Below are 27,801 nucleotides of genomic sequence, written 5' to 3'. Positions count from 1 at the left end.
TCACCCGTCACCCTTTGGAAAGTCTCTCAGGCTGCATTCTACCTTCAGCTGCGTTTGTGCAACCCTTTCAGAGGACACTGTCAAAAACAAACACTTGGTCCAACACACGGAGATTTAGTAATTCCAGACCCAGGAAGAAATCTGATCCTCACTACTGTGAACCAAGCACTTATTTGGGTTGGTTTTTTTTCTTTAATTATTATTTTCAATGGGTTTTTTAATGGGGTTGGTTGTTGGGGAATTCTTTTTTTTTTTTACTAAAACAAGTGCTTCCCCTGAACCAGTTTTCAGAACTAGAATCCATATTGTTGAATTTTTAGATAGTTAGCTAAAGGCTTAGTATGTGAAAGATGTAAACAAGAAACCTCAGCATTACTTTTAACATTACTTTCATTACTTCGAGCATTTTAACCCAAGTTTGGTGTGGAATGTATGTCTGCAATCACCAGATAAAATCTGAGTCAGACATACTAAATATATCTTCAGGTTTTCCTATACAACATTAAGTTTTACACTAAGCTGGGTCAGGGAGGTTTTTTAAAAAACAAAAAAGCACAGTCTTGATTTTTGATGGAAGTGATTGAACTGCCCAGGATCAGGGTCTGAACAGTCGCCGCCAAACTGGTGCACCAGGGTCATCCCATTTGTACAGTACTGGAATAGTCAAAGTACGTATCATTGCCAGTTTACATACTTTAACTGGAGATATTGCATTGAGTAGTTATTGGTTTTTTCCTCCTGCATTGATCTCTGTAGTTTAGAAAATATAAAAACAAAACCAAAAACCCCCACACTTAAAACCAGATGGAAAACCCCCAGAAACATAAGGCGAGGCACATGCTCCAGGCAGACCTCTCCAGAATGCAATGTGAACAAAGCAACTGTTAAATGCCTACAAGTGTTATGAATTCTTCCATTTTAATTGAGTTATAAACATTTTGAGAAATGAACTGTTTCCTAACCCACAACATATGAGAACAAATGTTAAAAATACACTTTCAAGTAGGTGATAAAACTTAATGCTTCATCATCAGAAAGGTACTGGCTTTTAAGTATATAAAAAGCTATTCCAAATAACATTATGACTGAAAGACAATCAAGGCAAAAAACCACAGAACTTTGAGTCAGTCTCGAAACCTGTTTTCTTCCTATTTGTCAAGTTTGTTATTTAAACACAAGATTGTTTTCTTAATTTAATATACATACTTATACAATGGCTTAAATTAAGGCATAATCCAGCTGGCTAAAGTTTTCTGTAAAATGTCTGTTGCCTTTTATTAGCAATAATTGGTTTGGATTACTGCTGGCAAAAGTAACACAGTCCATTACAGAGGAAACTGAAAAAGAGATCTCTCTAGCACTACTGTCTTCCATTCGGGTGATTTGTAAATTAAATGCAGGCCTTTGGATTCAGGAAGCCTTTCAAGAAACTCACCATTAAATCAATTTATCAGACAGGTCTTGAGGCTTTAAGCAGAAGCTGGTAAAACTCTGAATCCATAGTGTGGTTTTACAGAAAGCCTTTCACATTCTGGAGGAAGACCAGCCACCCAGTGTGAAACAGGTAAGAACAGAAGTTGTCATACAAAAAGTGCAGGGCAAATTTTTGGAAGACATTGCCAGAAAGACAATGGCTGAAATTTAACAGACAATAAAAGAGAGCCCTTCAGAATCCAACTCAGCATGCCAGCTGGAGACTTAATTTAAAAGCATTGTGCCACTATGTCACTATGTCCGATTGTGTCACTATGATGATACTTTTGTAAGTTAAGTTTTGGGCTCTCAAACACCCTGAAGAGCATTTCTTCCAGGTAATCTGGAATCATATTCTAGGATCCTAGAACACTTCCATTTCCTATTTCAGTCGCAATGTGAAGCCTTTGAGACTTCCTGGGATTGCAATTTAAGTGTTGAACAGACACCTTTGATAAAGCCAAATGTTCTTAGATGGAATAAGTAATATGCAAATCACATCATCCCTCTATGTGTACTAAAGTTGACGCAGAAAAGATTCAGTCATGTAATACAGGGAAAACACACAATTTCAAGGACATAGAGTAAGACCAGATGCACCCCAAGAAGTTTTAAATTCACAAATTTAGTCCTTCACAATGTCATGTAGCAAGGGGTGGAAAATACGCTAGATCACAGCCTCATTCCAGAACCCGACAGGCCAAACTTTGGGTACTCTTGGGACAAAGACAAAACATGACTGAGGCAGTTGATTAGTTACTGAGCAGCAAGTAGCTTTAAATCACATCTGACTATAGCACCATATGCACTCCCTTGGGAATGAAAACACCAGATTATTTTCTTTAGAATTAGAAATCGTGATTATATTCCTTAAGCAAATAACAAGCAGAAGCTCAAAACCCCAAACATATGAACTTTTACTCCTTTCCTTTCACATTTTCCCAATGAAAATACTGTCTATCAAGCTCAGAATAATGCTACTACCTATTTCCTTACCTATTTGGCTTGTATTTTATTCTAAAACATTAAACATTCTTAATATGCTTTTGCTTCCAGACAGTGTTCCGTGACAAACACTGTTTATTTTCAGAGACAGCCCCTAGAGTTCATACGAGTGCTTAGAAAACTTCCTGCAGCTCCTTTCATCCTGCCTTTTAAACTAGACTAGTATCCAACCCAGGTACCTGGAAGTAAAAACAAAGACAAAAAAAAGTTAAGAGATGCATTTAATGCACCGTGGTAGTATAAATCCTTTCAGAGGCTGGTAATTTAACCATTCCCTGTGTTTCCTGAATGTCAGTTTATACTAAAGCACTCCCTTGCATCAATGGCTTTGACAAGCAGGGAAAAGTGAAGTAAAAGGTAACAACAGAGAAAGTGCTAAAAAACTATCATGTTTCTCTCAACTAAGCATTGTAGCAGACTGGTTCAATGCTTTTCCTCCATGTTAACCTACACTATGCTAAAGCAGCAAAACAGCCACACAAGCACAGAGTACTGTGTAAATAAAGACTCTTAATACTACCCCGGTATAATGAAAATGGAATGGTCAGAGGCATTCACTAATAAAATGATCATTGAAATCCGTACATCAGAACCCTTGTAGAGCACCATATTTCAGAAAGATGTTTGAAGTGTGTAGCTGTACCGAAGCTGGAGCCAGAACATTCGTTGTTGGATTTGATGATCAGACTCCCAGTGAGGTTCCTCAGTGAACGCAAACGCTACTAAACCAGTCCTAAATACACACTGGTTTTATATGGATATGTTTGTGAGGGAAAATAAGGAGTTCTTATCACATCGTTTATTCCAGCTGTTTTTGCTCTGCATTTAGGCATTTGCTTTCAAGGTTGTCCTTATTCTGACCAGCTGGCTCCTCACTCTGCGCAAGAGAAACTTCTGACTGGTCCGTCTTTGTGTCGGTATCAGCTAGCTCCTTGGCAGCTGAGGTGGGGCCATGCAGCTCCTTCACGTGGAGGGTAGGACTTGTCATTTGCTCTGGGTCTTGTTGAGAGGCTGGTACATTGCTATCTTTGGGAAGCTCAGGGCAGTTGACAGGAGCTATCACCAAGGGAGGCTGAGGTAGGTCTTTCTGTAAATAGAAGATCACAGGTCAGAATGATGGAAAGCAGGAATTGCTGTGTCCAGTTACCAGGAGTGATGGTCATACAAGATGAAGATTAAAGGTCCATCATCTCCATTATCACTCTCCAGTAGTAGACACATGCCATACACTGTTATCCTGTCTTTGCATTTTATAGTACACAAGGGGATTTTTCTTCCAGAAATGTGTTTAATTGCTTTCTGCCTGGTCACTCCTTGCTGGTTTCAGATGCGCTCTGCTGATTACGCAGGAACAGGCAAGCAGCACCTTGGCATTTCATCATTCTCTGGGTTTGCCCACCTTTACCATCAGTGTACAACAACTGGCAACTTTTCCATCACAATTCAAATGATCTCAAATATTTTTCCAACAACTAGATCCAATTTTCTGGAGGAAAGTTGTGATGGTTATCACAACTAGTAGGATAACAAAGCAAAACTCACTGGAGGGAACCTCTATCTTGAGAGATTTGCCCTGCAAGTAATTACTCGAAAACTATAATCATGCATCATGATAGAAATTATTCCTTTTGGAATCAAATTCATTTCACTTGTACCACAATGAAACAAAGTTATAACTTACTATAGTGAACTAGACATTATAAAACATTCCATTAATAATAATATGATACTTCCAACAGAGACCAAACCAGTAAAATTATGGCAGAATCAAGACAGATAGACAAGGTCTACTTTACTTTTCACTAGTCAGTTTAAGTGGCCATAAATATTAAAAAAAGAAAACCTTACTGAGGCAAAAAGTATGTAAAAAAGCAAACACTTAAGCAAAACAAAAATCTTTGGTTTTGTTTGATAATACTGCAATATTTTACTCAACTTTAATTCTAGTTAGGTTTTTATAATATTAGTATTTCTTGAAGACACTCATATCAAACTGGTATTCACCGCAAAGCCGCTGCCCGTCCAGAACATTGCAAGCTCCTTTCGCCAAAGAGCCACAGCAAAGCTTGTGAGAAGAGTGCAGGGCACCAAGTAGAGGAGAGCGGGCTGGCCCATCTGCATCAGTGCCAAGGCCACAAAGGTCACAAGAAGGCCTATGCCATACGCTGGAAGGAAACAAAAGCAGCAAAAACCAGTTATTCAGAAATAGCTCTGCTCAGGAACAACGAAATAATTAGCTAGATGAGCATTCTAACAGGAACTTTTTTCAAGTAATATGCAAAACAACATCTCCAGAATTTTTTAAAGGCCTCTTTAGACACAAGCTTTATATACACAATGTAAACTCGGAAGAGTGCTTTACTTAACAGAGATACTACAGTCTTTCTATTGATAATAACATGTTGTGAAAGTACTGTGATAGGCCTAGTCCGTACTGTGCAATTAAATCGTTACCTTAAGCAGTTCAAGAAAGGCAAAATAAACAAATAAAATATTGTGCCTCATATTGTATTTATGAATTCAACAGATACAGACAATTATTTTGACCATTATAACACATGCTTTTTGTTTGACTCGGCTTTGGCTGTTTCTTACTATCCTGCAACACCACTAAAAAAAGCCAGCTGTATATTATCATTTGTTATTACTTCCTATTTCATTTCTGCATATATTCTGCAAAGATTAAGTAGAATAGAAGCAGCTAGGACCTCATATTGTAATTATTTTCAATTAAATTTTCAGAACAAAGAAGCTAAATCCAAATGATTTTTATTCAGGAACTAGAAGGAGAAAGACACTGAGGGGCTGGAGCGTGTCCAGAGAAGGGCAGCGGGGCTGGGGCAGGGTCTGGAGCACAAGTGTGCTGGGGGGCGGCTGAGGGGGCTGGGGGGGTTTAGCCTGGAGAAGGGGGGGCTGAGGGGAGCCCTTCTCGCTCTCTGCAGCTGCCCGAGAGGGGCTGGAGTGAGGGGGGGGTCGGTCTCTGGTCCCAGGTCACCAGTGACAGGATGAGAGGGAACGGCCTCAGGCTGTTCCAGGGGAGGTTTAGGTTGGGTGTGAGGGAAATGTCTTCACCAAAAGGGTTGTCAAGCACTGGCACAGGCTGCCCAGGGCAGTGCGTGAGTCACCATCCCTGGAAGTATTTAAAAGATGTGGGGCTTAGGGGTATGGTTTAGTGGTGGACTTGGCAGCACTAGGTTTACAGATGGACTTGATCATAAGGGTCTTTTCCAACCTAAATAATTCTATAATTAGAATACTCATTACATTTTTACAGTTCTTCAAACTTTTTTTTTTTGCAGGACACATTATGTTATTAGTGAGAGTTCCTTATATCTAGTCAAAATATTTCTTCTTGTGACTTAAGGCCACTGCTTCATATCTTATCCCTGCCCACCTGTAAGGAAAGTCTGTCTGTATCTTCTCTGCATCCTCACATTAGGTGGCTGTGGACAGCAACAGAAGCTCCTCTTCGCCTCCTCTTCTTTTAAAATCATGTGCTCCAGCCACCTACATGGCTTCACTGGATTTACTCCAGCCTGTCAATGTCTCTCTTGTACCAGGGATCCCCAAGCTAGACACAGTACTCCAGACTCAGTCTGAACAGCCAAATTGAGGGGAATAATCACTTCTCTCATTGCTGGCTCAATCTTGCTAACTCAGCCCTGATGTGGTTAGTTTTCACTGCTGCAATGCTACGCTGCTGTCTCTTCATTGATACAACATTTTCTTAGCAATTTCTGTAAACGTGCTTTGAAAGTACCAGGTAAGACAAGAGTTTCATTTACATATATATGAGAGGAAATTATTTAAGATTTGGGACATTGAAACAAAAGCATCTCTCTAACCCTGCTTTAAGTGTCCAAGAACCTAGCTATTTTTTCAAAATTATTTCTAAAGTAGTTTTTCATGAAAATTTTTCATTACATTAACTGTAAGGATCCTGAGTCCTTGCTAGCATAAATACTTTGTAATAAAGCCAACAGAAATCTGTAAGATCCTATTCATCAGTCGTCTTTAAGTCCACAGCATGTAACTCTGAATTCTACAAACTGAAGAAGAAAACTAATTTTGAAGTGTTACAGCCACCATAGTATGATTTGTTGCATCACAGATCATGGATTTTTACAACACAAAATATTAAGAACAATGGCAAAGGAAGATACCCCTGAATCTGAATTCTCAAATGCGATAAACTCAAAGATTCATGAATCAAGAAACTAGAATGAGTAGCTAAGCATGTATAAAGACAGAGTAGATGTAAGGGTTATAGTGAGACAAAGCATGGTAACAAGAAGCCCCCTTATATACAGCAGATAAAACAGCTCAGGAAAATGACTTCAGGTAACTTGGTGCTGGAAGGTCTAGCCTCCAAAGTACTTGGCTAAAATATTTCTGTTTAACAATAAAAGGAAGAATGAAAAACCCAAACTATGTAATATGACATCAATGGTATGCTTTTAAAGGGAGCAACTCCTGCAGGTATTGTGCTTAAGTGTCACTGTGATACATACCTATTGTGCAGGCTACAAAATAGACTCTGGATGACTGCACCTGAATATCAAATCTGTGGCAATAGGCTACCAGTAAGCCTAGGAACGGAAAGAAAAATTACAACATGCCTTCAAGCCATTCATGCATTGAGATATGCAAAACCATCAAATTATCCAGAAATTTTTAAGATTCCCCCACCTCCCTCAACACTTACTTGGGCACCCTGGTGTTTAAGTACTATGACCCCTCATTTAGGAGGCTGCCCAGCTTACAAAGAGTTATAACCCAAGCCCAGACCAACAGAAGCACTCTAATAGAATTAATATCTATAAATACACACATCCTGGATACAAAACATCATCCCATCCCTAATATACAGTTCTAAAAATACAGTGTTCACAACAAATGCACTCCTTCCAGCTCCTAGTAAAGACAGTAGAAATTTATGGTTAGTGACAGTACCTATTATAGGCTGGGGGGAGAGGACACAGACGGGGATGACAGTTCATATTTCCCCAAATATAAGAAAATAAACAAATGATTTCTCAGAAGAAACCTGAAAGCCAGAAGATACATACTTGTTTTTGCCTGCAGTGAACTTCTACACATTATCCAAAGTAAAATTTGAGAGAAGGTGTGTGGTAGAAGCACTGAATGGTGTGTGACTACCAAAATCATTAAGTTTTGAGTGGTCAGGTACGTGGTGCACTCAAATCATGTGCAAATGGACAAATAATTTCCTCTATCACCACACTATTAAAGACGTTTTATACTATAAAACAGTTGCTAAATCACCTCTTGAGACTTCTTCACATTTCTTGACATCACTGCATGTGAAACTGAACCATAATATTAATGTGCACTTAATTTCTTATGCAAAAAGCAAATAGTGCAGGAAAAGAGAACATAGAAGATATACTTAGAAATTTATTGGGTTTCTAGAAGTCAAATCAAACCTCCCACTTGAAGTGGAAGTACAAGAGGAATAAACTAATATGACAGTGCAACAAGTAAAATTCTTAACATGCTAAACAAGAAGTACCTGGAACTAAAATGTCTCCAAATCCTAGGAGAGAAAAAGGCCTGTCACACAGAGCCAATGGTGAGGAGTTCAGTCGCGGAACCTTCAGGACCATTGGGAGCTTGGAACGAGAAACACATATGCCTTATGAAAAACTGTTTTCATACTGATGCCATAGCAAACTTATCCTCTTTTATAGTAGAGATCCTTCAGTTGAAAATCTTTTGTTAATAGTACTGACAACTAACAAATGTATTTAAGATAGGAGTGATGAAATACTTTCTAAAGGCAAACGACCAAGACAACTCCACATGACAGACATCTCAAAACACTCTATATTTCAAAGTCCTTACATGCAGTAGCCCATCAACTCTGCTCTTACTGCAGGAGCATAAAAAAATTCATGTAAGCTGCCACATGCATAAGAAGTAACCATTTATATTTCATTCTACTGGTTGCAATAAAAGTGTCAAAGAAGAGTAAAGGCTTGAATAATTTTAAAAAGTGATTTTGCAAACCACTTTCAAGACTTTTTTTTCCCCTAAAATGTTCCTATTCATTACATAATTTGCAGTATTGAGGCAGAATACAGCAAGGTACATCGCAAACATATAATTCTCTTTAATACAGTGCATTAAAGAAACTTTATTTTCTTACAGCTGTTTTCCTTACTATATTTTCCCATGTGACAGTATTACATTCATTGCTGAAAAGAGACCCAACATCCTTAAATTAACAAAACCAGTTTTTCCTACAGATTAATTTCTTTTTTCTTTTGCAATGCTGTATCTCCCTATCTCCTACATCTCGCATACTTTCCTCCCCGAGTCAGACGCACCATGCTGTACAGCTCTGCGCACACAGCTGGCCACTGTCAAACAGTACTGAACCACTGAACTCCTGCTTCCCTTCTGTCCCCAATTTTTATTTCTCTCCTTTGCCTACAGCCTCAGCTTTTCATAAATAAATTATCAAAACAGGGAGGAGGAGGAAGAGACAGACTGATGGTGTAAGCTTTATCTCTAGGTAAAAATGGATGTGCTTCATTAGCAGTAAGTTATATTTACAAATGTGATCACAAGTTTTTTTGTGAAGCTGAGCTAGCCAGCTTCCCTATACTGAAACCCTTTTAAAGCAAGATAAAGTAAGACCAAAATTATTGTGATGAACCACTAAGCCTGCTTTGCCCTCTGTGTTTGGTGTAGATCTCCCGAGAGCTCAGGAGTGCTTATTTCCACATCAAATTCTTTTCAGGCTGGCATCTCCGTTTCAGCTTTGTGGTGTTCAAATTTTAGAGAAGTTGAACTTGTAATAGCTGGAAGTTAGCACCATATTTTCAGACTATATAGAGTACCTTTTCATGAGTGGCAGAATCAGATGGGCCTGCAGCCACCTCCACCATTATACTCTCCCCAGTCTAAGGAGAAAAAAAGGGGAAAAACGTAAATCAGCACTTCACTCAACAGGTCTGGGATCATTTAGGAACATGCAGAGAAACAGGTCATTACACTTTGCTCTGTGAGCAGCAGGCACTAGAGAAGTACTCTACTTACCTTTGTTAGAAAAGGCGTAATAAATACGAAGAATACATCATACACAAAAAGAACCAGGAGGAGCAAGGTGCAACCCTGAAAGAAGAGACAAGATACTTGACATACTATGCATTAGTAAACAGCAAAGAATCAATAATTAGCAACTTAAGACTACTCAAGGACTAAACCAAGCCACCCATGTATTTTTCTCAATTCCTAAATATTTTAGATGGAGGAATTGGGTCTCACATGCACCATATAAAAGAAAGTAATTCTTATACACAAAATTACATGTTAGTCCCTAAAGTTCTTTATCCTGTAAAATCTGGATATGGCGCTGTTTCAATTTGTTAGGAAATATTAAGAAGGTCTGCACTTTCTCTGGAGGATGCTAGGCATACCTTGAAACAGTACTGACATTACTTTGGGCAATCTGTACAGGGAAACAAATTTATAGGTGAAGGTAACTTGAAACAGAGCTTGAAGAGCTGCCTAAGGAGAAACTAAATGACTAATACTGAGTTTTATCTTAGGGTACAGAATAACTCCTGGAAGATGTGAAAAAACATCAAAATGATGCATCAATTTTGTGTCAAATTTGAAAATAAAAAACAAACCATCAAAAAACCAAACCTCCACAGGTGAGTGTGCAGTGTGTGATTTACTAGTATTCAACAGTCTACGGAACTTTAAGTTACCAAAAACCATGCGTAACAACCACATATCACTTACTGGTCTACATCATACTCATGACATCACTCTTTTCCAAGCTACATATGAATGGAAGTGCATTTCCAAGCCGAAGTACTCCATTAAGCGGCTCCTCTGTTCAACTATATGCAGGCATACATCCTTTTTTTACATCTGTTTAACTTTCATACCTTAAATGTGGGCAGGCGAATTGTTTTCAACATGTAAAGACAGAAAGCAATTCCTAAAGCATCTTGCAGAACCCAGGCCCACCTAAAGAAAGAGAGTAACATTTTTGCAGGAAACAGTAGGAAAGTCAGACCAAGCCTTGTCCTCACTAAGGACCTGCTTGGGACAGAAAACTTTATTAGAAGTACTTGCTTGAAATCAGTATTGTCAGCACGGATTCACAAATAGGAATCTTCTACAATGAAATGACTGGTTTAGTAGATGAGGGAAGAGCAGTGGGGATATTGTCTACCTAGACTTCAGTAAGGCTCTCCACTGAGAATCTCCCATAAGAGCCTCATAGAGAAACTGATGTACAGGCTGCATGAGCAGACAGTGAAGTAGATTGAAAACTGGCTGAACAAGGTCAGTGGGTACCAATATGGGAAGTGCTGGGGTCCTTTGGCCTGTGTTTGTGTGTGCTGGGGGAAGTCTAGAGCTGGGGTTGTTTTTGATTGTGTTCTGCAAGTTAGGTATAGAAGTACCAGGCTCTTTGCTCTACTCTCAATTTCTAGGATCAAACAGAAGTAGGATTTGAGATACAGAACACTTAAGGTTTCCCTACAATCGCTAAGGTCTAGATGCAGATGAGAGATTATGCTGCTATGATCAATTCCTGAGCACTTGCTGATGAAGCTTTGTGCAGGGGGACACTCAAGGCCCACTCCAGCTTTGTGGCAGAAAAATGCATTTCCTAGTCTTAAATATCTGAGGTTGGAATAGCTCCATGGTACTTCTGTACTCCTCAGTCTGACACTTACTTCTCTAAAAGGTGTTTCAGAGTTGGTCCTTCCTGCGTTTATGAATTCTGCCAGTGAACGATCCACAGCCTTAACATAGAAAATGGACCCCCCAAAGGCCGTAACAGGCATTCAAGGCACAAGCAAGACATCTTTGGTACCATCAGCAGAAACACAAGCCAGTGTTTCAGTTCTAACACAGAATCCCTGACAGCGGGACCAAGAAGATGAACACATCATGTATATATGGAGAAATGGGAGCATCTGGGAGTGAGGTAAAGGGTAAAAAAAAAAATCCAACAAAAGTGATAAGAAGAACGTGCTATAATTAGGTACCACAGCAATACCAGACAGCTGAAAGAAACTAAACATCTGACAAGGTTCACAGGTCTTATTCTCTCTGAGTAAATGCACAGGCAGACCATCACCTGAAGAAATGTTAGACAACTTGTGTCCAACTTTCCATACCACTTCTGAAAAGCCAAAGAGTTCAGAATATGGACTGGGACTCGGAGAAATTCAACCTTAATAAGAGACAGTTTTCTTTAACTTAAACCAACAAGACAAAGATGAAGTGCATAAGGAACAACTAAGAATTTCCCCCCAAGCCTGTAGTTTCTTTTCTGTCACTCCTAAATTCTGGATAAGTTTAGGCTTCTACAGATGTCAGTTACTTATACCATAAAGCATATTACGATTTCTAGCACAGAAACAAAAATATACACTTACTGATCTTCATTTCTGAAGACTCCCCAGACTACGCTGACAGAGATACAAAATACCGCCAATAGCAACATCCGGACCTGTGGACGCTTGTGAAAATAAGGCAAGTTGTTGTCTGGGATTCTGAAAATGAAACACACCAAAACTACAGTTGTCTATGCAGTTACCCTCCTCCTTTATAAACATTTTGAGGTACGAAACCACCTTGTAAATCCCACACCTACCCAACATTATGAAAAATTAATTTTGCCTATTAAAAATTTAGAAGTTGCCACATACCTACACTTTCCCAAAGGGAATCTTCTTACAAAGGGAGACAGACAACTGTAAAGACCAATTGAGGCAGCCAGGCAGAATATTCCTATGATAACGTAGACTGAGAAAGAAAAAGTAGTAAGTCCAAGTAGGGTAAGGTAAGAGATGCTTTTGTTCATATCCCAACTGAATACAGAACAGAATCAAAAAGCCTGAATGAGAAATAAGGCTTACACTTCACCAGCGAAAGTTAAATTCAGAGACTTCAAATGATTGTTCATTAGATTTAAGCTCTTTAGACATCTAATTCTAGCTCATTTTACTCAGATGTACTTTATGCAATAGCTACTTCAACAAATCAAAAGCTCTGTGCTAATAGTCATTAAATCATAAGCCTAAAAGGCAATTTATGGTGAAGTGTTTATCTTCTCAGTATGAGTATATGTGAGGGTTATGAGGGAACTCTTAAAATCCCTCAGTAGCAAAATGAATTAATACAGATGGGATACATCTTTCATAACTCCTCAGAAATAGGAGGATGGAAGTTCCAGTGCATTAGGCTCACACGTTCTTTTGTCAATCACTTTGATAATCATCAGTAGAAACTTATCTTTATAAAGATTAAAAAATTGATCCTGGATCCCATAACTCAACTTCAAATTGAGCATCAATAGAAAGACAAGTATAGGTTTAAGAATACCTTTGACAAAAATAAAAGGTAGAGCCTGTGTCTACTTAATAAGCTTTAACATTTGAAAGAAGCTCTGTGATCACCTAATGCAACCTCACTAAAAGCAGGTATAGAAATCTACTCAGTGGATTTTCTTAGAGGGTTTTAAATCATATTGGGATGAAGAAACATGTAAGACAGCTTTTCATAATTATTTTCACCGTAAAAATGATCTTTAAATGATGGCAGCCTTGTCATATTGAAGACATATAGATACAAATACAACTTCAAGAGTACCTAAGTGGTCATAGAAGAAATAAAGGAGGACCAGCATCGAGCAGCACATGACTACAAATACACAGATCATTATTGGAGTCACATCAACTGTTTCATCATCATGTTTCTCTGCCCCGTCATCACGTTTGTGCTTCATGTACCGCCTGAAAGAGTAACATGGCTATCATCAGTCCATTCCTTCTCTGACAAAATATAAAAGGGCACTGAATCTTCAGCAGAAATTACAAGAGGTTGGAAAACATGACAAGACACCAATGCCTTGTTGACTTCCCCTCAAGTCAGTGGAACTCCACATTTTATATAGATGTATGAACATCAGATATAACACAATGCATAGAACAGTAATTGCTGCATTAATTTACCAAGAGTACTATTTTTCATTCACTAACAACTCAGAATCCTGAAAACTACCCCAGAATAATTTGCTGACTTCAGAGATCCTGAAGTCAGGTGTGTATATAAATTAAGTGTTAGAAATTTTTTTACAAAAGATTTTTATGGTGAATTTTTCCAAAAGCCCAAACAGGAAGCCTATTACTACCCAATTTTCCTTCTGAGCTTTTCAAAGTTGGGCTTTTTGACAAGGCAGAATACTAAAATACTCTTACATGCTCTAATACTCTAATAATTTCATACAGTGACAAAGCTGACACAAGACTCAGGGTCCTTCAAATGTCACAACAGCATTTTCCCATTCTGGTTATATAGACAGTCACCAAAGCTCATTAGCAGAGCTACCAGGTGATCTTTAAAGAAATAACATGTATTTTTTTTTCTGTGAAAAATACCACAAAACTGATGTACTACATTCCAGTTACTCACTTTTTCACATCTCTGCTTCCTGCCCAGTAGCCTCCAATTGCAACGGTCCCCACAGCCATGACAAATATAATCACCATGTTATAGTCTAGCACAGGCTCATTTGGTGCATACATCGCCCCCTTCACTGAGCTGCCAAAACTCTGGGGAGGTAAGTACAAGTTATGAAGGACTTCCAAAGAGTTATTTAGCTTTCACTAAGCAACCCCAGAATGAAGCTTTATTATAAATATTTAGGAGCAATCTGTTGGCTCTACTATTAGTGATATTTATTGCCCACACCAGGCTCAATTTTGATTTTATTCTCAAGAGGAGAAATAACCACCCAAGAGAATGGCTTTTTTTTTTTCAAAACATAATAATGCAATCTTCATGAGTACAACTCTCTACAGATTCAAAACTCCTAAGATGGACTTCAAATACTGTTGAGCAATGACTCATTTAAATGAGATAACATGAAACAGAGCATTTAGTATCAAGTCTACCTTGCCAATATCCAACATATCAGCATAACTGAGCAGAGCCACAGGAATATCAATTTCTTCATATTGACTTCTGTTACCCCCAGGAGGAACCTGAAAGACAGTTCAGACCAGGTAAGAATATATTAATTTCTGCAAATACTTCTACTACTTCAAAAAGGTTAAAGTTGCAAGTTCTGTTTCTGTTAATTTGGAAAATATTCTAGAAAGGAACGTAATGACAGCAAAAACTCTGTTTCCAGTAAAACATAGGTCATTAAAGACTAACAGAAAAATGTAGCAACTAAACTTCAAGCCGTATCTTTTGCACATCAGGGCCATGGTTTTATGACCGATGTGTGCCTCTGGTATTGACTACAGTATTCAAAACTACTAATTTTACAAAACACCCACTGGTGATGCTGCAGCCGAATCTAAAGCACCAGATTCACTGTGCTCTAGATCTCATTGAAGGTAGTAGTATGAATCAAGGAACCAAACTCTTTCTTTGATTCCAGTATCTCATAAGGGTAACTCTGAGCCCTTGACTTGAACGTTACATGGGATCTATGCAGCACTCTTCCTACTTAAATGACTACCTGCTCTTGTTTCATTAATCCTTCCGACAGCTGTATCATTTCCACACATAGCTATGCAATGTACATACAGATACGTGTGTTTATGCATATATTATTTATTTTAAAGAGGAGCATCAAATACCAACATTGAGCACTGAAAACAAGACAATATCTAACATCAGGAGTCTCAGCAATACAAAAAGATAGAAAGAGCCTTACCAATCTCTCTCTGCTAACAATGAGCAGCCCACGAGCTCCATTTATCTGAGCAAGCCTCACTTTCTCATAGAAGGTGCAATTCCCTCGCATCACCATGGGGATTTGATTATTAAATCCCCCATCGGGTACATCAGAAGGGGAACACAAAACAGATGCTGTCTGATCCTGCAGTTGTAAGAGTGACTGAAAATAAATAAGTTAATTAAATACATATATGTAAAATAATATTGCAAAAGAAGCCAACAGCAGAAACCACAGACTTTCTAAAGGGTAATTTAGAACTTTAAAGTAATGGAGTGATAGAGTATTCTCAGAGAAACCTGAAAGCTGAAACAGTGCTGCCCTCTCTATTACATAGGGTCCTGCCTTGCTTCACCTTACTGTAGAGGATTCTGCTGATAATTAAAGTTGGGTTATGACCAGCACTTGCACTTGTTTTCTTCAGTGCTGTTGCTGTTCTGATGCATGCATCCAGGACACAGGATTACAGCAAATTGTTATAATTGCTAGCGTGGCACAGAGCGGCAGGGTGAGATGATGTAGGGCATGAACAGCTAGAAACACAAACCAGGCTGGGGTGAAGTACAAAAACAGGCAACAAAAATAAACTTCCATTTTGAAACCAATCAAATACAGTCAGCTGGGATTTTGGATCCTAAGCACCTGGATACGGATTTCTGAACTGCTTCTCTCACTGCTTGTGATTCAGATATATTGCAGGCCTGCCCCAATTCCTTACTTTTGGCCCTTGTCAGACGCAAAGACATCTACTCTGGTGTCTTTATACAGAAACAGCCCAAACACACTTAAAGATTTTGGAAATAACACTGGCACAAATTGTTCCTTGCAAAACCTGAAAAAGAACCCAGTTGTATTTGCAAGTCACCTGAAAAAAGCAATTATCTATGAAATAACTGATTCTTGGTGTGAGCCGTACTAACAGAAGCCTGTCACAGGCCTGCTCTTGCTAGGAGTTGAGCTGTTAGGTGTCAGAAGTGTCATGGTAAAGTTTAAATCCACAGGCACATGATACAATACCAAATACCAAATAGGGAAAGGTAAGGGTCAAGCTGTTAGTAGCTCCGAGCTTATTCAGAAAACTGCTGCCTCCAACCTGGCTCCTACTTTAGAGACAGTAAAATGTCTCTACACATGCTTCCTGGTTGTCCAGGCTTTGGGAATGCGTATCAGCTCTACCAGAGGACAAGACAAATGCAGAGTGAGCTCATGGTGCACTGTATCGCCTCAGTTAATAAACTGTACTGCTGGAGTACTGGAGGGAAGGAGAAGGAGGCAGAATGTGAAGGAAGGGAAAGGCAGAGGGAGAGCTGAGGAAGGAAACAGGGATAGGCAAGGGATATAGCACAGGCAACCCAAGTGCTCTGTGGAAGGCAGGTCAGAACCTGTTGAGTGCTTCAGTTTCAGTTCAGTGCAAGCTACTCTGGACTGCATTAGCTCCTGCAGAGCTACTGAAATATGTCTCCAGTGACTTTTCATGAGACTGGTTGAAACAAGATGTCTACAGTACCATCCCCAGCTCTCAAATCCTAGAGTCTAGAATGCTAGAGACTCCATGGGAGGTCTGCCTAGATCCAGCAGAATGAGACCACCCTAAGGCTCTCAAACCAGCTTCATGCACTTCTGCATTCCCACTTCTGCTGTTGAAGCAAAGCAATACAGTGCATACTTCCACTGACTTCGTTACACAGAGCCAGGTCAAGTGCAAGAGTCTATGAGCTGGGTCTACACAAGGCAAAGGAAGCTGCAGCATCTATGTATCTAGGCAGTAATCTGCAGTTGCAATAAACCCACCACAGGTAATTAAGAGTTGATTATGCATTGATAAGGAACATTAATAAATCTACCAGTTGAGTGCTGTGCAGAATAAGGAATTCAATAAATAAGATGAACTGAGTATCAGTCAACTATTCTACATCTTCCCCAATTAGTAGCTCATTCAAAGTGCATTTGCTGATTTCATCATCCAGTGACAGTAATTTTTTCTTATGGAAGAGAGTGAAGAATTGACTCAATTGTCAGCTCTGGATCAGCTTTGGATAATGCAGCAGAAGCTTGACACAATTTGTGACTACTTATTCTTACATTTGACAGAATTATGAACCACTGAGAAAGCACTAAAGGTCACGGTCCAGTATACTAGCAAGGCTATGCGGTATTTTTTGTATCACACTGATATACAAAAACTCCTTTCCAACCACAGGTAAGGGCCATTTTAATTTAATTGATCATATTGTGCAAAAGGAAGATTTTTTTTTGGAACTAGAAATAGTTGTTACCTCTGCACACAGTGTGGAGAATAATGCTGCCACCATAGCACTGCCTAGGGTGATGTTAACAGGTAAAAAAAATTTTTTTAAAGTAGAGCAAACAAAGCAGTTGCTCCAAATTCTACTAATCCAGGTTAGAAATAAGAAGCTTCCCTGTAACAAAGGCATTTTTTAATACATTCTGTTTTCATGGCTTGGCTAGGTACTTACAGCTTTACCCAGATCGTGTGGCAAATGGGCCCACTGAGAGTTGAAGAGGATACAGTAGTCTTTTCCTTTGCTGCTCCCCTTCTCTGAAAGTACATGTACCATCCCATACTCGCAATACACCTGGAAACATAATAAAAATTTCACTACAAGAATTTTGGGTCACATGAAATAGCACAATGATGGGCATAACTTGCTTTTGACTATCCTGCTTTGTGTTTTAAAGAAAAACAAAAGATTCTACAAAGTTTTAGTACCTGTGCAGGGAGTACAGCAGAATTTGTTCTTATTTCCATTATACTGCAAACAAATACTCAGATACATTAGGCAGATTCCCTCCTACACGGCAACTGGTCAAAAAAATCAAACGAAACCTCACTGAATGTACCGAATGTGTTTTAAAAAAAAAAGACAAAACACTAACCAAAAACCTCCAAAAAAACCAACCCCACCACAACCAACCCCAAACACCACAGCCAGAATGGCGCATACAACCAGAGCAATACAAAGAAGCTGGACTACTGCAGAACAGAAAAGAAACCTAGATTAAGAGGCCTGGGCCCTACCCACTCCTGAAACTACAGCCTGAAGTAACAATCAATTTCAGGTTCACATTGCTCCAATGTGGACACCTTTGCTGTAGGTCTGACAAGACCCCCACAGCATCATCAGCTCTCTCTTTATGTCCAAGGTGGCATACTCAAGGCTACATACTGCATACGCTTCTCACTGCTTCAGTGACCAGCAGTCACTGCTGTCAGAACTCCACTAATATTTGCTACAAGTAGTGAAGATGCTGGATCTGGCAGGGATGAAGTTAATTTTCTTCATAGTGGCTAGTATGGTGCTGTGTTTTACATTTGTGACCAAAACAATGCTGATAACGAACTAATGTTTTAGCTGTTCCTGAACAGCATTTGCACAGTGTCAAGGCATTCTGTTTCTCACTGTCCCCCCCAGTGACTAGATTTGGGGTTGCACAAGAGGTTGGGAGGGGACACAACCAGGCAGATGACTAAACAAAGAGTTACTCCAGGCCATATAATGCCATACTCAGCAATGAAAAATGAAAAGAGAGGGTTTTTAAGGAGGTTAGTCATCTTTTGCTCAGGATCTGGCTGGGCATTGGTCTACCTGTGGGATGCAAAGAGCGATGGCCTTTGAATCACTTGTTTTCTTTCTTCTTCTACTTCTCCTTTGCTTATTAAAGAATTTTTATCCCAACCCACAAGTTTTCTGGCTTTTACTCTTCCTTTCTTCTTCCACATCTCACTGGGGGTGGGAGGGCAAGTGAGCGAGCAGCTGTGAGGTACTTAGCTGCCTACCAGGGTTGACCTACAACAAGGTCACAGAGGCAGAACGACAGCTTCGCTCCAGCTGTTTATGGGTAAAATCTCTTAACTTGAATAATGACTCATGAGCCTTGTCCACCTTTAGGTTGATGATCAGCCTCCAGAACAGAGCTGCACTGCAGTGGAAGGACCACCTGAACCCTACACCCAAGTATGGCCCAGGCTGCAGTCCTGAGCTGAAGAACTAGAAACACTACACTCAAACCTGTGTGCGTCCCTCATGCACATTTAGCCACAAACTGGGTTTCAAACATAAAATCCTGGCCTACCATTCTTCACTCATAGCTCTCTTAAAACTAATTCCTCAAAGCTTCAAAAGGTTATAAACCTAACAAAACCACCCCATCCGACCCCTATACCCCAACCTGCCAAAAACCACCATGACTCTGCGCGAAGCCCAAGTCTTTACCTAACCAACGCATGCTTGTGGTCTAAGACCTTATTGCGGTCTACAGCTTCCTCACAAGGGGAGGAGGAGGGGCAGGCGCTGGTCTCTGCTCTCTGGTGACCAACGCCAGGACCCGAGGGAATGGCAGGGAGATGTGCCAGGGGAGGGTTAGGCTGGGCATTAGGGAAAGGTCCTTCCCCCCGAGGGTGGTGGAGCCCTGGCACAGGCTCCCCAGGGAGGCATCACGGCACCAGCCTGGCAGTGTTCCAGAAACACTTGGCCAAGGCCCTCAGAGACACGGTGTGAATTTGGGGTGTCCTGTGCAGGGACAGGAGTTGGACTTGATGGTCCCTGAGGGCCCCTTCCAGCTCAGGACATTCTATGATTTTAAGTTATTTCCAGCTGATACGCAGCCTGACTTCAGGTTGGAGTTACATCAGCCTTTACTGCAGCTGCCTCCGCACTGGGAGCAGCCCATGGTAGCCAGAATAACCCTTGTTGGCTTAATCATGGAAACGTCACAGTTCTCCTGAAGAACTCCAGGAAACTGGAATAACAGAACCCAGATCCTATAGGAATTTGGAGAAAGAGAACAAGGGCTGCAGATAAGTGTAAACATAGTAACATGCAGCAAATACACCAGTTTAGAGCATCTTCTCAATTGTGATACACTCTACATAGTCTGTTTATTCAGCTAAGCATTCTAAACACAAAAAGTGCTTCTTTTAACACAAATATTTTCAGCTTTCCATTCCTGCAGAATAATATAGTGAACATAGTAATTTCCTCATTATTTTGATTATGTCAGATTGTACCAAGTCATTTCCAGCAAAATGCAAAGACCTAGGGGCTACAGAGGGTGACTGGCCATGACAAGAATGACTTAAATTTAATCCCCCCCCCCCCCCCCCGCTATAGCAAATACTTCCTTATTAAAGAGTTATTTGCCAGTCATCTTATTCTTCACGATGAGCTCTGTTCTTTTAAATATTTCCTGCCCTCCTTTCCTTCCCTGCCTATAGCGACAAAATTTGTGAATTCCGGATATATTCCTCATCTTCCATCCAAAAAGCCAGACCAAAAATGCTTACAAGACCGTATATAGAACCTGCAAAAATAAATGTTTTTGTGGAGTTGTCTGCTTATATGCCAAATCCTAGCAAGTATTTATCCAGGCAACCAGAAATCAGGAAGACAAAGCAACCGTGAAAGTACGTGCAGCTTCCCTACCACTAGCAGTGGTTTTATTTAACTTTAATTAGGGGTGACTTCATATTTACCAAATGAAAATAACCATAATTCACCCCTCCCTCAGAAATCGTTGAAGAAACACAAAGTATATCACGCGGTCTCCTGTAAATGTTCTTGCAGTCTAAGCGCTCTGATGCAAACCCTCCTTCCTTCTTCTTCCCATTTCTAAGTGGCAAATAGGTACCTCATGTTGCTTCACTCTAACAACAGGGCTTTTTCCTTGCTGGAACGAGAAGGCGTGCACAATTTAGTTTTAACGTGAACCATGAAGTTCTATGGGACACGTCTATGCTCTTCAGGGCAGCAACAATGGGGTTGGAAGCACTGTCTTGGGTGTTGGTCAGGCACCATCTCCACTAATTGCAAAAGTGTAAGTTTAAGAAGTCTTTCCTTCATGCATAATACTGAACATCAGCTCCTTGGTACCAAGCCTGCTCATGCGCATTCTGTGACCCATCTGGTCGGGTTTGAACACCACCATGTAATTCGGTTGACCTCTGCAAGGACAGGAGTTGGACTCAATGACCTTTGTTGGTCCCTTCACACTCAGGACATTCTATGATAATTCAATTTCAGATTAAGATCTGACCATTGCACCATTGCTGCAGGAAGCTTTAAAGGCTTGAGATAAACATGTTCAGATACAAAAGAAATGCTCAGAAAAACAGGACAAAAACTAACTTTTGAGGGTGGTTTTTGTTTCTAAATTCAATTATACATATCCAGACCAATGTATCTTTTTGAAGAGTCTTTCTGATCTTTCATTACTGCTTCAGAGCCTCACAGTCCTCTTACAGAGCAATTTCACTGTTTAAGTAGTGCTGTCTGGTAATAGACTGTAGAAGTATGATGCTGAGAGCAAATGAAAGTTACATCTCTACTTAACTTCATATGAGCTTTTAGATAGAAAAAAAATTGACCACATATTAAAGTAGCATTCTCAAAATACTATTTTAGCCCAGTGATTTGGGAATCCAGCGCTTAGGAATACCAAACGTTAATATAACTAGATTCCTCCTATGGCCATTCCTGTGTTCCAAGAACATTTGCTTCCTATTTTAAGGGGAAGTTTCTCCATTTTATTCGCATTTTAATCCTTACTAGCACTTAGGACTTTGACATTTGTTTAAAAAATCAGAAACAAACACAATAACTCACCTGGCTTTCACCTTAACTAGTCACACATTTTGTTTCTGGTGGAATGCTGCCCATGCATTAGTGACCCCAGGACACAGGATGAGCAGAGACCATCAGTTCACCTCCACCACCAGCAGCGGTTCAGAAAAAAAACCAACTCCAAAACCACCCCAAAACAAACCAACCCCCGCATCTAACCATCTTATCTTTCTATCATCCCCCTTCATGTGCTACTGTCCTCTACCCACAGACCCAACTCCGCCCTTCTCATTCTTCCTTGTTTCTTTCTCCCACCCAGCACTCAAACTGAAGTCACTGACTGAAGACGTGGTTAGTTGTGCTATTGCTCAGATGTTGTTTTCCCCAAGTAAGTTACTTTGTGCCTACCAGAACTGATGAAACCTTGTTCTGGGGGAGAAACACAACGTAATCTCTCTAACCATTGCTGCTACTGAATTAGGCAGAAAGTTGTGACAAGCAAATCTGTCAACATCTAGTTTAACATTCATAAGCTGAACAGAATAGTGATTTGACAATTATACAGTTACACTCTTACAAATACGTTTTCCATGTTTGTTTCTCCAGGTAGCAACTGACAGACAAGATGCTAAAGATGACTGGAGGCAGCAGCAAAGATGCATCTTGACACGTTTGTTCAAAAATCCATTAAAAAAAATCCAACATTCTCATTTCTCCCTCTTTACTTCAAACTCCACTACACATAAGTTACCCTGCATGCCTAGGAGACACTCAGGGTAGAAAGATCTTTTTTGGAACACTTCAAAGAATCATCCTTTAAAAATAACCGATCTCCACACTCCCTCAAGGATAAGTGATGCCATTCTACTGCAAGATGTCAGCAAAGCAGTAAAGAAACACCACCCTAAAAATACACAGGAGGTGGAGGTTTTTATATTTAGCTCTTTTGTGTATAACTGGTCTTCAGTAATTCATGTGGCAACTTTTTTTCCTTTTTTTATAACATTGCTGTTCCTTAAGCAATCTAAAAACTATTACAGTCTTCCTGAAGTGTGCCAGGCGTGGCAGGTTACACTGTTTATTTCAGACCAGATTAAGTCCACTTGAGCAAAGTGCAAATTTACATGATACAGCTATTTGTGGAGGAAGGCAGACATTATTGTGCATATGCAGAGAGGAAAATATGTGTTTAGCAAAAAACCCCCTCCAACTATTTGCCATGGTGGACCCTTTAACTCGTATCTGAGCTATCTAACCACAGCACAAAAAACCCTTTCAACAAAAGGAAGAAGTATTGAAAAATAATCCATTATTATTATCTTGAATTTTACTTTCAAGAGTAACAAACCACAGACACCCAAACACAGACACAGACACAAGACCAGAACAAAAGTGTTTCCTGATTATTGTTACACAATCTGACCAGGCTTAAAAAACCCATTGAGTAGCTCAGTTTTGAATATTATATGTACAACTGCCTCCAAAAGCCTCAGGCAGTTTTGCAGGAGCTAGCTACCTGTAACTGAACAGCTTTATGCATCTGAGAAACAATGAACCTGTACAGTTAAAAGTTTTACATTTATAAGATATAAACTATGTATCTTTAAAACAAGAGAATAAGTATAGGGTGTGTGGCTACATTTCCATTTAGATAACCATTACTGGAACTCAGTAATAGTCCCCAAACGGCACACTGGAGGCAGTAATACACAATTATGCTTTCTGAACAACTTAATTGATGTTCTTTAAAGAAATATTGAGGGAGTAAAAAGTTCCTAATATGAAATCCTCAAAACATTTCAGAAGCTATGTGGCTTTGTGTGCCAAAAGCCAAGTAAAAGTCATGGATGAGAGGAATTAAAGGGAACATGAGCAGGGCTAAAAGCAGAAGAAGGTGTACAGAGGTTTAGAAAGTCCATGGAGACTGGAGTCCATGAAGAATGTGGATTAACAGACATTTTTACAAAGCAATTACCACTTAACAGACTTCAGAACTATGCTTTGATGCTAACAGCCACTACAAGTTTGTTCTTATCCTCCCACCTAAGCAGAGCCACAGGCATCAGAGTTTCTTGTTTCAGTACTATAAGGCTTTGATGCTTCCAGTTTTGTTTTTATTTATGTCACTAGGTATCAGACATCAAAATTAAGTTCAAAGCAGTGCAGCTGATGCACTGGGATGGTGGCAACATTTGTGCTGGTTCTTAGTTCCTAGGGATGACTCCATATCCTAGATTAACCCATGAGAAAATGTAATCTCCTGTGCAGATCCTATACACTGTTCTTACAACGCCCAAGGGCTCTTTTCCAAGTGTTTGGATATCAAGCCCAGCCTTTTTTAAACACTGACGGAAAAAGCATGACCTGTTGTGACAATAAGGTGTTTTATGATACTTCTTGCAGTACATATGATTTAGAAAGCACTACAACAAGCTTCAATAGGAATGGGCTTCCTAGCCTCAAATAGCAACTTCTCCCAGTTAAGCAGGGAATTATCTATTTTCCCTATATGAAAAAGGAGAGAGTATCTGTATTTAAACATTGCTATCAACCAGGCACCCATACTCAACAACATGTCACAAGCAAGACCTCTGCAAAGCTGGAAATTTGCTAGAATCATAGCTTTATGAAGATTGTTGTATGATTAACACAGAGAGTTTTATATAAAGCCGCAAACAAGAAAAGGTTTTCACACAACAGAAGTGCAAAGTTTGAGGGCACAACTTAACAACTTAATGGATGTGCCAATCTAATTGTTTGTGGCATTAAAGAGCACGCTTGTTTGCTCTGAACCTCATCAGATCCTTCCACGGTTTATTTAATGCATTAGAAGAGCAGAATACTCCCGTTTTTTTTTTTTTGGTTCAGCTTTTTTTTTTTTTGTCATGTTGGTGACAAGTACTGGGGCTTGCAAGTTAAGTAACGGAAGAAGGGAGAGGAGGAATACAGCTCACCCAGATATCAGCAAACTGCAGTGTGAGCAACTGAGCCAACCTAGCAGCTATTCTTGTTTGTTACTCCCTGCCTCTGTCCCCAGACTTACCGGGACGTCCCATAGACTTTCTCCACTTTCATAAGCTCTATCAGCTGATTTGGTCACCTGAATCTCAGTGAGATTTAACAGACACTAGGAGCTGCACTCCCCGAAGGAGGAATGAACAAGCTATGCCTACTCTAACAGTACACATCACGCAAGACGCACACCAGGGCTCCCAAGAGCTGGGGTGCATTCTTTCCCATGAACTTCACTGATCCATTCGGAGACCATCAACAGCAGAGAGCATATATGCACACAAAGAAAACTTCTTCAACAAGCACTGTACAGTGGAGACAGTTTCATATTCACAATGAAACAATTCCATGAGACTAAATTTTCAATCACCATCTTAATCCAGAATTTCAGACAGTCTTTTCAACTCTTTGGACCTACATCCGAGACTGCTCTGATTTTAAATACAGAAACCATCACCTCAATTCAATATTCTGCTGAAAGCTAGTACAGTGAATACCAGCCAGATCCAACACGCTCACTGCAGACTGTATTACTGTATTCTCCATTAGTCAAAGGTTCATGTATATTTGCTGTTGTTACAGGACAACAGAGAGGGAGCGACACCATGAAGGAATGGTTAGAGTGAGAGGGAAGTTAAACGAAGAGTGAGGACTTGGGTATCAAAGCAAGTCCTAAGTGCAGATTGTAGTTGGATCACTAAGATCACACTCCTCTCCAGGTGCTCCCAGATGAGGACCCGGATTTGAGCGTGCCATGCTTCCCTAGCCAAGCTGTTCCTTCTCCCTGTGTAAATCAGAGTTTAGAAGCAAATATGGACACTACCTGCCCCAGGGATAAAAAAATCCTATTATCCTATCTCAAGGTGGGGACAAAGATCCATTCCAAACATGCCCAACAGCACTAAGACAAGAGTAAGCCATTGGTCATGAGTACAGCTGGTGCACAGCAAATGCACACAACAGCTTATTTTGAGAGTTGCCAGCTTTGCCCCCCAGAACAACGCCATCCATCAGACACTGGTAGTATCATGGTAGCACCAGGCTACTTTCTGCCTCAAGCTGAGGATGGTGTACTCCCTACAACCATAACGACAAGTGCAAGTACAAGATTGCAAAATACAAGGTATTCAAACAAATTTTAAATGAGCCAGCTTGGCTAACAGAAAAGTATTAGCAGCATACAGTAAATCAGCTTTTTGCTGCTGCGGCAGGACTGTTTTGGCACTCTGGCCTGACTCTTCAAAGCTTGCTCAAGCATGTTAACACTATTGCACTGCACAAACATACTAAATGACATGCTTATAGAAAGGAAGTATGCTGCAATGAATGGAGCTGAAGCCAAGATCTCCAAGCATCTACCAGTGGACTATCTCACCTGCTGTCCTTCCACCCCGTGATGTGCTCACCTTTTCCAAACTGATGGATCAAACTGACTCCATGCCAATCCCTGACCCATTCTTACTAATATCTTACTAATTTGTGGGGCCTATGCTACCAGTCCAGTTGACACATTAATAGAGATGACAAAATGTACAAGGGCACGTGGCGAATGAGGAAGGGATGATGCAGGAAATGATGATGGAGGAAAATAATAAAAGGGATGATGCATAAATAAATAAATAAAAAGAAGTTAACGGGCAACCAGTCCATTCTGCAACTAAAGATCACTGGCAAGGAGGCAGGTATGGAAGAGGGGGAAAAATGAGATTTATGTTGAGATGTTACACCAAAAATAAGACATACTACCCGCCAAATGACCTAACAGTAACTTTAAATGACACTTGAACATTTTCAGAACACAAAACACCTAAACTTCAAACGCAAAGGCTACATACCATGCAATGAAATAGCTAAAAATCCGTTCTCTCCTGTTCCAGGATTACACACTCGGTTTGTCACATCCTTAAAAGTTTATCACACAAAACTTATTAGGATTGTAGGTAATGAGAATGCAAGACTCGACACAGGCTATGGTGTCAGGTTTAGCAGAAATCCCCTTTCTCTTCTGCTGGCTGCTTTCTCAGCGTGAGTTTGTCAGTCAGGATGGCCGCAAACCTGAGAGCCGCCCCTGCTGCGAGCATCCCAGCCCCAAGCCCAACCGCTGGCCCGCGCGCCCTTCCCCAAGGGCCACCTGGAGAAGTCTGCTGGCCCAACAGGGACCCCATGTTTTCAGAACTATGATCAATATGCTGTTAACCACGGAAGGAAGAACAAAAAAACCCACCCCAAATATACGTATCTATAAACACTGCTAAATCGTGGAGGGCGCAGCCTGGGGTACCAATGGTGCTGTCTTCTTCCCTCCAGCAAAATCGGGCCGCAACCTGGTCACCGGCACCTTGCGGGCGGCCCCCTCCCGCTCCGGGGGGCCGCGGGACCCTCCGCCCGCCCCGTCTCCCTCCTCCCGCCCCGGGACCCACCTTCCCTCCCTCCCTCCCCGGAAGGGAGGGCACGGGACACCTCTCTTCTCCCGCCCCGGGGGGGGGGGGGGGGGGCGCAGGACACCCCTCCACTCCCTCCCTCCCTCCCGCCCCTGGGGGCCAGGGGCACAAGGCTCCCCCCCCCCCCCCCCCCCGCCCCTCTGCTGCCGGGAAGCCCAGACTCTCCCTCAGCCATCACTAGCCAGGAAAGGCGACTCTCAGGCCGAGAACCATCGCCCGACCACGCGAAGGCCATACCAGCACCGCAGGCCCCTCCAGGGCCCGAGGGTCAGCACCGGCCCGGCGCCCAGCTTGCCCGTGGCCGCTCCCTGCCCGGCTGCTGCCCCCCATCCCCACAGGGCTCCCCTCACGGGGCGCGGGGCCCAAGGAGCTCCCAGGGCCGGCGCGGCCGCTCACCTGCTGTAGCAGGTGGAGAAGCAGCCAGACGCGGAGCCGAGCCCGCTGCGCCGCCATCCCTGCCCCACCGCGCCGCCGCCCGCTTTGTTTCCGACCGGGCCCTTCCGTACCGGGTAACCCAGGCAGCCCGCCCCGGAAGTCCCGCCTT

At 41.0% G+C, this 27,801-nt stretch overlaps 1 protein-coding gene across 2 annotated transcripts; it reads right to left on the bottom strand.

Moving 5' to 3' along the window:
- Nucleotides 1–899: 899 nt before the first annotated feature.
- On the bottom strand, nt 900–27,792 carry SPPL2B (signal peptide peptidase like 2B). 2 transcript variants are annotated; one of them, XM_064469738.1, is made up of 15 exons: nt 27,654–27,792; nt 17,701–17,820; nt 15,203–15,385; nt 14,430–14,519; nt 13,948–14,087; nt 13,126–13,268; nt 12,183–12,279; nt 11,910–12,026; nt 10,404–10,485; nt 9,544–9,618; nt 9,345–9,407; nt 8,012–8,111; nt 6,990–7,067; nt 4,483–4,643; nt 900–3,565 (listed from the first exon to the last, which is right to left on the bottom strand). In XM_064469738.1, the coding sequence occupies exons 1-15, from the start codon at nt 27,708–27,710 to the stop codon at nt 3,278–3,280; spliced, it is 1,794 nt and encodes a 597-aa protein (XP_064325808.1). In that variant the 5' UTR covers nt 27,711–27,792; the 3' UTR covers nt 900–3,277. The 2 variants fall into 2 exon arrangements, with proteins under 2 accessions (XP_064325808.1, XP_064325809.1); XM_064469739.1 differs by having other exon boundaries at nt 3,430–3,565; nt 4,415–4,643.
- Between the last annotated feature and the right edge of the window lie 9 nt (nt 27,793–27,801).

Source organism: Phalacrocorax carbo, chromosome 19, assembly GCF_963921805.1.
Source record: "Phalacrocorax carbo chromosome 19, bPhaCar2.1, whole genome shotgun sequence".
Classification (NCBI taxonomy): domain Eukaryota; kingdom Metazoa; phylum Chordata; class Aves; order Suliformes; family Phalacrocoracidae; genus Phalacrocorax; species Phalacrocorax carbo.
This window is presented reverse-complemented; position numbering and strand designations above follow the sequence as displayed.

Coding starts and splice junctions, on each gene's coding strand:
- SPPL2B (XM_064469738.1), bottom strand. CDS start 27,710: ATGGCGGCGCAGCGGGCTCGGCTCCGCGTCTGGCTGCTTCTCCACCTG. Junction 17,821..27,653: donor TTCTCCACCTGCTACAGCAG/GTGAGCGGCCGC, acceptor TTATGTTTCCAG/GTGTATTGCGAGTATGGGAT. Junction 12,027..12,182: donor TTCCCTTTGGGAAAGTGTAG/GTATGTGGCAAC, acceptor TTTCATTTTCAG/AATCCCAGACAACAACTTGC.